At 34.2% G+C, this 12,406-nt stretch overlaps 1 protein-coding gene across 1 annotated transcript; it reads right to left on the bottom strand.

Annotated features, from left to right (window-relative positions):
- Positions 1–6,689: 6,689 nt before the first annotated feature.
- On the bottom strand, positions 6,690–11,310 carry LOC126588581 (uncharacterized). Its single transcript, XM_050253689.1, has 9 exons — positions 10,788–11,310; positions 10,317–10,503; positions 10,081–10,217; positions 9,495–9,607; positions 8,785–9,028; positions 7,562–7,714; positions 7,288–7,367; positions 7,127–7,176; positions 6,690–7,000 (listed from the first exon to the last, which is right to left on the bottom strand). The coding sequence occupies exons 1-9, from the start codon at positions 11,205–11,207 to the stop codon at positions 6,864–6,866; spliced, it is 1,521 nt and encodes a 506-aa protein (XP_050109646.1). The 5' UTR covers positions 11,208–11,310; the 3' UTR covers positions 6,690–6,863.
- Between the last annotated feature and the right edge of the window lie 1,096 nt (positions 11,311–12,406).

The raw sequence follows: 12,406 nt of genomic DNA, 5'->3' as shown, positions 1-12,406 counted from the left end.
GGCAAGGTTTTGGATAGAATGCTGGAGAGTTTCAGTTGCGTTTTAATTTAGACTAAGCACGGCCATATATAATAAGAGATTATGGCTTTGTTTTGACTTCTATATAATGGCCGGCGACAATTGGCCTGGAAACAATATTTAATTATAGAAATTACCGCTCTTCCTACAATTTAATAAAGGGAATTTTAACGAAAAGTCCTCGGTACTGTTTACTTTAACGAAAAACCATATTTTTATACTAAAAAGTCAATCATGGTACTATTCATTTTACTCTTTATTTTGTCCTTATCATTAAAACTCAAAGTTTTCAAACCATTTTTATTAGTTTTCCTTTTAATTAAAAGGAAGAATAGAGAAAAAAATCATTTCATGGATAGAGGGGAAAAGTAAATGATAGTTTTTTTATAATGTGAGGACTAAAAAATTAATTAAGCACTTGAGGTTTAAAACCCAGACTGAACCAATCCCACTCATGGCATAATTTTTTGGTCTAGAAATTCGTGAAATGCAAAAAACACATGCACAATAACACTCTATCACTCTGTCTGTTGGCAGCATCAAACAATAGAACACTTGCATGCGCCTTTTCTCTCAAGCCTTGTCTTAGCACTGTGAGCAAAAACGCATTCAGGGCAAATAATTTATTGAGGAGACCTAATACAAAATAATTTTGGGCACATTTTACCCATCATCTTTCTACCTAGTATTTTTCTTTTTAAATTGATGGATCTTTTAGTATTTTCACATTGATGAATCCTCAAGTATTGGAATCACCCAAGCCCTCATCTCACACAGCTTGGATACCCAACGAATTAACAATAAGTACAAAAGTGGTACTTAATATTGTATGTGGTGATATTCTTTAGAAAGTAGATATTGTCTGCAGATAATCATTTTGTATGTTTAAATTAAGACAATATATTTTACAAAGAGTACAAAAAAAAAAATTCATATAAAAACAACTATAAAGCCTTATCCTACTAAGTATCAGTTTGGTACAACTTCAATTTGAAAGAGAAAAAAGCAAGCACCAAAAAAGCCTCCAGCTTTTTTGTGTTTGGTAACATTTTATAACCAGTTCATTTTCACAGTTTGGATGAAAAATTGCCAAAAAGCTAGAGCAGCGAAAGCTAGCTTTGAAAAACCAACTTATTTTTCCTAAAACGTGGATGAACAGAGTCATTAAATGAACTTTTCCAAATTCCAAACCTATCCCTTTCCCCCTCCTCCAAACTTCTCTTCGAAGCACCGAGATCCAAAATATGACCTCCTCCAAACTTCTCTTTGAAGCAGCGAGATCCAAAATGGAAAGCCTAAGGTTTTCCCAGTTTGGCATCTCTCTCTGCCTCTCAATTGCTGACTTAGGTGTGTGAGCATAGACGAAGTCAGAGATCTATATAAATGAGGGCATCTTCAAACAACAAAGTTACAAATTAAAAAACTCAAGAATTTACTAGACAACACACCTATATATTAATTTATGAGGTTTTTCATACAATATATTACAATATTATCTCCATGTGTTTTCATGTTTTGAATGTGTTGCATGACAACTTCATTACCAATATCATCAATATCTCTCTCTATAAAAATAACCATTTACATTTTTCTTCCGCCAGAAAAACTGAGTGGGGGTATCCGCCCTTGCTAAGTCCAAGGTGGCTCCGTCCATGTGTGTGAGAATGCGTTTCCGCATACCCATTATAAACCCATTTCATCACACTTCTATGTTTCCTCATTCATGTCTCCAAACCAATTCCCCAAAACCTCTGTTTTTCTTTCTAGAATCGTCTCAGCCTGGCGGTCTGGATTTGCACAGCTTCTTCGTCGCTTGTCTCGTACTGTTTTTCTTCAAATTGGCTTGGGCTTGTCGGACCTGTTTTTCTTCATGGTGGTTGTGGATTTGGGAGAAGAAACAGGATGGTGGGGTTGGGCTGTGATGGTGGGAGCCAGAAGAGAGATGGGGAAAGGGAAAGAAGAGAACGGATAAAACAAGAAAATGAAGAAGAGTTCTAGAGAGATTAGTCTTATAATATAGAGTAAGAAATAAAAAATCAATAAAACAAGTTATTACAGTACATTCAACATTATAACATTTTGAGTCATTTAATACAATCACAATAGTTTTATATAAAAATTTATCAAACACTCGGACATTGTATTTTTTCTGTCAAAAGCGCTTTACATAAAAAGTTCACAAACACTAAACTACTTTATTTTACAGTTATTTATTCTCACAGTACAACACAACACAGATAGTTTTTTTAATCTTTTTATATTTTATATTTTTATTTTTAAAAAGCACAGCAATACCAAACTAGCGCTAAATATGGTTGGCTGTATGAATCATAAAATGCCACTGCGCTCGGTTTTATGTCAAGTCTTCCATTGGATCCAAGTACTCTAAGTATTTTCTTAGAGACTCTTTTCTGGTCTTCCTCTACTCCTTTGGCCCTAAGCCTCTATCTTACAACCGCATAGTCTAACTGGAGTGTGTGTAGGCCTTCTTTTACATGTCCAAACCACCTTAACCGATTTCTCATCTTATCTTCAATTTCGGTTACTCCTACTTTACCTCGGATATCCTCATTTCTAATCTTATCCTTTTTTGTGTGCCCACACATCCAATGAAGCATTCTCATCTCTGGTACACTCCTTTTGTGTACGTGTTGATACTTGACCGCCCAACATTCCATGCCATAAAGCATTGTTGGCCTTATTGCTGTTTTATAAACTAGCTTTAGTAGCATACAATAGTCTCACTACAGACTTGATGCACTCTTCCACTTCATCAATCTAGCTTGTATTATATGGTTGAGGTCTCCATCAAATTCTCAATTCTTTTGCAAGATAGATCCAAAGTAGCGAAAGTGTTCACTCTTTGGTACTTATTGATCTCCAATCCTCGCACATAACTTATTTGAACCTCCGTTCCCACTAAATTTGCACTCTATATACTTTGTCTTTAACCTACTTAGATGAAGACCTTTACATTCCAACACTTCCCTCCAAAGGTTAAGTTTCGCGTTTACTCCCTTATGAGTTTCATCTATCAATTCATCTATCAACACTATATCATCTACGATAATCATACACCACACCAAGGAATATCATCTTGAATATGTCTTGTTAACTTATCCATTACAAATGTAAAAATGTAAGGACTTAAAGATGAACCTTGATGTAACGCTACAATTGTGGGAAAGCTTTCGGTTTGTCCTTCATGAGTTCTTATAAAAGTCTCCCATCATGCATATCCTTTGTAGCTTGGATATATGTTGCTCGTACTGTTTTCTTCTCTAAAATCTTCAAAAGAATCTTTCTTGGGATGCTATCATATGATTTTTTTCAAATCTATAAAGATCAAGTGCAAATCTTTTTTCATATCTCTATACCCTTCCATTGATCTTCGTATGAGATAGGTTGCCTCCATGGTCAATCGCATTGGCATGAATCCAAATTGATTGTCCAAGACCAGTGTTTCTTGCCTTAGTCTATGCTCAACATACTCTCTTCCAGAGCTTCGTTATATGACTCAATAACTTAATACTCTTATAGTTCATGCAATTTTGTACGTCTCCCTTATTCTTGTAGATAGGCATCAAAGTGCTTTTTCGCCTACATTTGGCATCTTTTTTGTTTTCAAAATCCTATTGAAAATGTTTGTGAGCCATGCTATACCTGTCTCTCCCAAGAATTTCCACAGTTCGATCAATATATCATTTGGGCTACTGCTTTTCTATACTTCATCTTTTTCAAAACTACAACTACTTATTCTTTCCTAATTCGGTGGTAGAATGAGTAATTTCTACACTTTAATGAGTTACTCAACTCCTCCAAAGAAATACTCCTTTCATTTCGTTCATTGAAAAATTATGAACATAATTTCTCCATCTGTCTTTAACGACATTCTTTGTAGCTAGAACATTTTCATCTTCATTCTTGAAGCACCTTACTTGGTTCAAGTCTCTTGTCTTCCTTTTCCTTGCTCTGGTAGTTTATAAATATCCAACTCTCATTCTTTGTTATCTGATCGCTTATACATATTGTCAAAATCCACTAGCTTCACTTCTCACACGACTTTCTTCGCTATTTTATAGATTGCACAGTTTGCATTGGTTCTATTCTTGTATAAGGTTTAGAACATTTCTTCTTAGCTTTAACCTTTGCCAACCTACTCTTTCCACCACCAATATTCCTTTTTAATGTAGAGCAAAACCCTTAGACTCTCCTAATACCTCTTTTGCAACTTTTTGGATACAGCTAGCCATGGAATCCCACATTTGGCTAGCGTCGCCCTCTGTATCCCAAACACATTGGGTGAGTACTTTCTCTTTGAAAAAGACTTGTTTTTCTCATTTTAGATTCCACCATCTAGTCCTTGAATACTTCAAGGTTTTGTTCTTTCCTCTATCTCTTTTAATATATACATCCATCACCAACAAGTGACGTTGGTTAGCCAAGTTCTCTCCACGATGATGCAACACGATTTCTCGTTCTATTTGTGCCTGAATACCAAAGCTTAAAACTTGAGTTTTCAAGATATCCTTAGCCTTGAGACCAACCCACTTAGTTTCTTGGAGGCACATAATACTTATCCTTCTCCTCACCATAACTTCCACTACTTCCATAGATTTTCCCATTAAAGTTCCTATATTCTGAGTTCTTAAACGCATTTTACTCTCTTGAACCCTACCTTCATATCCTAGCTTCTTAGACCTCACCCATCTAGTACTTTGAAAGGTCAGATATAGCTTTTTCACTTAGTGTTTTAGGAGGGTTTCAATCTAAACCAGGAAATGTTCATTGGATTGCAGCTAAGAAGGATGATGAGATATTTACAAAGAACCAAGGAGTATAAGTTGGTTTACAAAAACAGTGACCATTTGGAATTGATTGGTTACTAGTTGTCCATACTCGATGGAATCGACTTCTAGTTTTGTGTTTATGATGACTAGAAGTGCAGTGGCATGGAAGAGTAAAAAACAAGGCATAATGACCTCATCAACCATGCGTGGAGGATTTGTGGCTTCTTGTGAATCTACATTGCAAGCTGTTTGGATAAAGAATTTCATTATGAAGCGCAAAGTGGTGGAATCAATTTCAAAACCTATACAGGTATGGTGTGACAATAAGGCAGTCGTCTCCTGCTCTAAGAATAAAAAAGGTCATCTGGCACTAGGCACTTGGATTTTTAATATCTATTTGTTAGAGAGAAGGTCAAGGTGGGGAAAACGAAAATTGATTACATAGATGTACACACTTTAGATTGCAGACCCTCTCAACGAAGGATTGCCTAATGCAGCATTCAAGAAACATGTGACTAGCATAGGGCTTCATGTAAGCCTTGATTTGCTGGATTAGTGGGAGCTTCAATCTCATTGAAGTATGTTTCTTTGATGTGGGTTTAATTTATTTTGTTAGCTAGAGCTTGATAAATTTCGGATATGGGAATTTTATTTGGATGGTATCTATGAAGTATGTCACATTAAAGTCTCTGTGTATTTTTGTTTGTTTATGTTGTTATAAGTATTGGTTTGATTTGTTCATTTTTAATAGCTTATTACAACGATATTTGAGCTATAGTAGCAGCTGATAGCAGTCTCATTTGAGAAATTGAGTAGTTTCACTGGAAGCTAATAAGGAGGACCAAAGCATGAAAATATATATATGGAGAACACATAAAGGTTTTCATTGCCATACTTCATGTCATGATGGTATCTCTTGTGACTATGTAAGCTTGTATTAGTGGTTATGAAGTCTGCAATTTGAGATAGTTTGTAAGCGTTGTTAGCTCAATATAAGTAGCTGTTGTTGCCTGAGATTTGAATTGAACTACTTACTTGATATTATTCCATGGTCACTAAGGAAATTTTGGTTTATAATTCATTGGTTACAATTCACAATGTTTAATCGCCCAAGTGGGAGACCGTTGGAGTTTTACTCCAACTGCATTCATCTGGAATGATATGGTCTCATAGTTATTGTGGGATTGTGAGTTATAAGATAAGATTTAGGAATTGTTTTAGTTTAAAACCGGTGATTTCCTAGTTAGTATTGGATTACTTAACTAGAGGCTAAAGGGGATCAAAGGGTAAAACCCTAATGTTGACGTGGGGATCAAGTAAGAGGCTGTACATGTGGGCTTTTAGGGTTTCTTTATGGAGGGAACTCTTAGATCAATGCCACTATAAACATAAGAGATCCCTGCACATAGTAACGCACCCAATAAAGCACCAAAACTCCCCATTGAGTCGTTGCCTAAGGGTTAGTAGTGTGTAGAAGATTTCTTGGAGTCTAAGGAATCTCAAAGCTCATCAATGGTTGGTCCAAGTATATATAAGTTCATGTGTTTTATTTTATTAGACTAATATAGTTTTACATTATCGGCAATTAATCGTTGGCAGAAATTTGCATCCACAACATGTGTTTAAGAAAACAAGAACTTAATCAAAGCTTGATGATGTTTCAGGTATTCAGTGATTAAAAATGTAGAGGGCTCCAGATCCCCATTTGATTGTGCTTGGAATTTCCGCAAACGACTGAAAAATCATATTACTGATCACACATTACAAAGATTATTGAATATTCCTTATTGGCTTGAGTGTGTATATCTTTTATAGCTGGAATCTTTAGAAGGACCACATTGGATTCTAGTCGAAAATTTAACTTAATGGTCGAAACAACAATAGAAAACATTCGGAATAAACTGATAATTGAGACAAAGTTTGAGGATACAACACATGATTGGCCTCTACTGGATGTCTTTCTCGAATTCTTAAGGAATAAAAGGGATAATTGGCCTAAGAATATTTGCAATTATTAATCAACTTTTTCTACGATCTTAATTAATTGTTTGACGTCTACTGTTCGAATGCCCGAAGCTCGCCATAGTACTCGGCCAGCCATCCTTCAATGATCTTCACCTCAGTTTTTCGTTGCTCCACCAACCAGCCTGGATCAGTACTATCTGATCGAAGTACATCTAAGCAATGAGACCCTGTATAATAAATGTTGATTTTGTGTTAATATAAAGAACCATTGATGTCTCTTTTATTTTTATTTTTTATTTTGTTTTTTGTGTTTGGCTTTAACTTCTTGTGGAAATAGTGAATTTGGGATTTACCATTCTTTGCATGGACTGCAACGACAGTGTCTGATATGTTCTCCAAAACCCTGCGATTAGAGTTAATAAAATCAAGAAACTACTTACCATACTTTATATGTGTTTAAAAAAAAAAGTCGAACTATACTCATTTTTAAGTCTAGGAATTTTCATGTGCTTACCCGCCACTACTGTACGGGTCTCGGAGCCCATTGGAGAAAATAATATTGCTAGCGAACCTGTAGAGTGCGAGTTTTATATCCTGTTTAGCAGAATTTTTGTTAGCATTGGCGATATATATAGGTTGAAGCATTATATATGAAGAAATTGAAAGATTGGTATGAAAAGTGGAATACACACACACACACACACATATATATATATATGTATATGTATGTATATATATATGTATGTATATATATATATGTACATGTTTATAAGATGAAAAAAACATACATGGCCTCCAAAGTAAGTAGTGGCCCAATGAGGACGAGGAGGGACACCATACAACGCTTTGCAGGAGTCGATGTGTTCTTGCAGATCGAATTGGTAAGGTGGGAACATGGAATCATTGCTGACGCCCATGGGAATCACCAAGTCACTACACGTCTGCTTGGTACAGTACACAGTATTAGCATCCTCGTCCATCATCATATATGATTAGTGGCAGTATTATGAACTCATGAATAATTTAGTTATCAAAAAATAAAATTGACCATATTGTTAATGCGCTTTCTAATAAAATGTTGGGTCACATTATTGTATGTGACTCATTTATATTAAAAAAAGGAGCATCAATAACGCAAAGAGAAAAAACATTATATATTCTTAATAATATTAAATGTACTCTTGCAGAATTAGACTTAGTCAAGTTAATTTAGTCATTGCAGAACTAGATTTAGCCAAATTAAATTGATTTAGCCAATTTGAATGCAGAATATTGTTTGTATAAAATATTGCTAGTTTTTTTTTTTTTTCTTTTCGTGATATAGGAATTAAAGACCTGGGATTACGTGCACTAGGGAACTAATAATGTTTAACTATGAATAATTAATGTACATACGTAAGTACCCATTGAATTTAAGTTTAAGTTACTGTGAAAACACGTATAATAGTTTAACATGCAAAAATTCAAAAGATATATATTTCTCTCTTTTCAATATCATGCTTAGTGCATAATCCTTAATTATAGTTTGTATCTATAAAAGTTGATAAATATAACCTTGGCTAATAGAAGTGGCAACAATGTGAAGCAACATGTACCAAAGAAAAAGGCAATATTCCCTGAACTCGATTTTCTTTAGGGGAACTCTTTGAGTGACAACCATATGTATAAGTAATTCGTAGTTGAGCAATAACCTAGCTGTGCATGTCAATGTTCATAATCATAAATGTTTATTTATTTATTTTTTAGAAATAAATTACGAGGCCACAATTTCGTACTACATTTTACTACCATCTTATATGGCAAACAGTGTGTACATGCTATATCAATAAATAATTTTTTAAATCAACGACAGAGTCAAACTTTGAATTTGATCTTAAGTATGAAAACTAATATGCAGTTGAACTTAGTGAACTATAAGTTAGCCTTATCATTGAAACCCTTGTTAATAATTTTTAAGTAGATCATGTATAATAAATCAATTAAGATAAGGTGACAAGATATACTTAATTACCTGCCAACGCCACCCTACATCTGTTTCAGATAGGTTTCTGGGTTCATTAACATAGCACGACCTGTTTCCATAATATGCAACAACACCTGCAAATATTTTGCTTAGAGTATCATTTCCAGAAGAAACTCCATCAATTCCGCCACAGACAACAGTAACTGGATAACTTGGTGGACTATTGTATTGAGCTGCCTCACAATACAAACTATCCAAGTAGTTCTTCAGCTCAGACGACCTGGTCAACGGACTAAAAAAACAAGAAATTAAACAAACAGGGGAATGAGTAAACTAATCATGTGAATTATTAATAATGTTTCTTATATATGTAAACTTTCAATTCATGTAAATGACAAGAAAACAAAAGAGTAGTGACAAAATCATAGAATTGATTCTTAATATTGTGAAAAGTTCAACATGTGACAATGAAACAAGTATGTGACGATAATCATTAGACTTAATACAATGTTTAAATGAACGATTAGATTAAATATTTTCAATGAAACCATCATATTTAGTGGTGGTTTCGGGATGAACATATCCCAACATGCAATTTGACATGAAAACAAAAGAACAAGGGCGGAAAATTCAAAGAAAACGTCACTAAACACTACGGAAGATAACTGGAAGAATTTTTTAGAATGCTTATAACAATTCCTTCGAATTAATACTTATAATCATCAAAATTATCTAGCTAGCAATCTGTAATTACCTACCTGCAAGTGCGGAATTTGTTGCTAAGAAATGAGAGGCCTTCAGGCTTGGAAGCAATATCATCAATTTCGGACCACGACTTTTTTATGGTCTGGTAGCAAGTTTCACTGGCTTCCTACACATGCATGCCCATAAATCACAATTAATCGTTTGTTTACTAAGACATACATATTAACTATACTATTTTTTTTTTTTTGAACAAGTGATATTATTTACACTAAGGGGAAGGTGGTGGGTTTAGCCTCACAATGGGCCATCAATAATGTAGTTTAAACTCACTTTTGGTGAGAATCGAACCTAAGACCTCTTACTTACAAGTGAAAAGGAATACCACTAGACCGTAATACTAAGTGACATTAACTATACTAATTTAAATATACGATTTAAATTGTATTATAGAAGCCTAGTATAGGAGGGTTGAGGGTGAATAGGTTTCTTCGATAAAACCTAAATCATATGTTCGAATATATATATATATATATATATATATATATATATATATATATATATATATATATATATATGTAAGTATAATGTGTGTGTATATTTATATATACATATGTATATGTATATGTGTATATATATTACTTGAAAATCTTTGGTAACAATTGAATAATATCCTTTTTCAGGTGGAATAATGTCCTCAAAGTACAGAATTGGAGCTGATGAGGCTAGAGCTCCTAGAGCGACATGGGGATATTTTAGCCGAAACCATGAAGCAAGCACTGCATCAAGTGTAAGAATAGGAAAATTAAAACATTAACAAAAAAATTACTTATACATTAATTTATTAATCGTAACATTCACAAAATGGAATCACTCACTTCCACCATATGATGCACCGATAACAATCACCGGAGAATGTTCAGCGCGGAGTTGCTTCTTTACATGTATGAGGATCTCTGCATAATCTGCCATTGCTTGAGCTGAGTTGAAGTACCCAATAGTGCTTGCATTTTTAAATGCCTCTTCCCTTGATCTAAATGGGACTGATTGCCCATAGTAACGGTGCTATAAAGAGAAAAATAAAAGTTCAAATTAACAATAAAAAAGGTAAAATTCACCTGATAACACTGTATATTTTTATGTTGATAAGGGATATTTTAAATTACTCCAATTTATTGAAATGGTCGGATCCAATGGTGGACATACTGCCAGACAGACTGGCCTACCCCATATTTGCGATAAGTACTTTAAGGTTGATAATCAAGTATGTGTGAATAAGCTTTTGCAAGAGAACATTTCTGAAAACATCAACAACTCAATATGGCGAGATGGAACTCTTTCGTAAGTACCTCGATAAATATCTGGAGAGCTTGAAACTGATCGGCGTTTTCACTAAGAAAGCCAATAATAGATAGATCAACATCAATGGATTCTTCTTCACCAAGGTAAGCAAATATTGGTGCGCTGATATTGGAGCCTCCCCAATGCTTGAAATTGATCAAATATCTTTGCTGAAAAGTATTGAAGCTATCAGGCCTGAAGTTGAAATGGTCAAGTGTTTGGTTGTAATAAAATGTTTGAAATTCTGTAACTGGATCAAATGCAGACAAAGGTTTTGGGTGGTCGTGTGCAAAATAATTTCCTTGTACGAATGCTCCAGCATTCGGACTTAGCCGCGGGATGTTAAAGAGTGTAGCAGAAACTGAGATTGTGATAAAGAGAGAAATAATTAGTACAAGGCATTGAAGCAAAGATATGAGTGGGTTCATGGCAAGGTTTTGGAGTAGAATGCTGCTAATGGGAGAGTTTTAGACTCAGCACAGCCATATATAATTACAGAAACTATATAATGGCCGGCGACAATTGGCGCTTGCAACAGAATTTAATTACGGAAATTATTACTCTTCCAACAATTTAATAAAAGGAAGAATAGAAAAAAACATCATTTCATGGAAAGAAGTAAATGATATTTCCTAGGTGAGATGCTATTCACACACCTATTTTTTTCCTCCCACACACTTTTAAATTTCCAGCAGTCAGGCCGAATGAAATAAAAAAGATTAATGGACAAAATTAACAAGAGTGTAAAAGGCAACATATATATTTTGTTATTTATTGGAGTTGATTCTTAATTTAATCATATTTTTTTAAAAGTGCATACGATAATAGATAGTTTTGTAATATTTTCCCTCTTATTGTAACTTTTAGGTTATCATTTGATATGCATGAAAAAGAATTTTTCTCCCAATAATATGTAACATTAAATGATATAGAAAATGAATAATTTTGATGTGAAAAGGAAATGCTTGTCGATTAGGTAACTGGTTCAAGAATAAGTTGCAAGCACGAATTGATATTATATGAATATAATAACTTGACCCAGTCCAAGCGAATATAATAACTTGACCCAGTCCAAGCTACCATATCAAAAGAAATATATCACCATCAATTGATAGTTAAAATGTTAGAACTCAAAGATTTTTTGGATATATTGTGGAAGATGTTGTAAAATCGGTGATGTGTGGACAGTGGAATATAAAGTAAATAAAACACAATATTTACGAGGTTCATCTATAGTTATTGTGATTGGAGTATGTCTTCGAGGTAGCAGGGTGCTTTCATTTATAATCTGGAATAATAGAGTACAAAGATAACTCTCTCTATTCTCTTCTCTCTCTTCCTTCCATTTCTCTTCTCTGCCGAGTCTTTCATAACTCCTCTTTCTTTCCTTTGTATGTTTTCAATTTAATGGCAAAAGATTATTGTAGCAACACTATTCACTTTACAAACTTTCCTCAAAGCAAGATTCACTTGCTTATCGAGTTTTTAAGGCAAGATACTTTCCAAATTTGGATTTCTTAGGTGCTCGCGTTACTATGAACGCATCTTATTGTTGGAGGAGTATCCTCACTTCAAGAACCGTGATTCGTAAGGGCATGTGATGGCAAGTTGGGAATGGTTCTACTAT

The sequence above is a fragment of the Malus sylvestris genome, chromosome 11 (genome assembly GCF_916048215.2).
Source record: "Malus sylvestris chromosome 11, drMalSylv7.2, whole genome shotgun sequence".
Classification (NCBI taxonomy): domain Eukaryota; kingdom Viridiplantae; phylum Streptophyta; class Magnoliopsida; order Rosales; family Rosaceae; genus Malus; species Malus sylvestris.
This window is presented reverse-complemented; position numbering and strand designations above follow the sequence as displayed.

What these genes read in the sequence shown, in the direction of transcription:
- LOC126588581 (XM_050253689.1), bottom strand. Translation starts at nt 11,207, where the DNA reads ATGAACCCACTCATATCTTTGCTTCAATGCCTTGTACTAATTATTTCT. An exon ending in CGGTGCATCATATGGTGGAA is followed by an intron (nt 10,218 to 10,316) that starts GTGAGTGATTCC and finishes CACTTGATGCAG; the next exon opens with TGCTTGCTTCATGGTTTCGG. An exon ending in TGCAGTCCATGCAAAGAATG is followed by an intron (nt 7,001 to 7,126) that starts GTAAATCCCAAA and finishes TTTATTATACAG; the next exon opens with GGTCTCATTGCTTAGATGTA.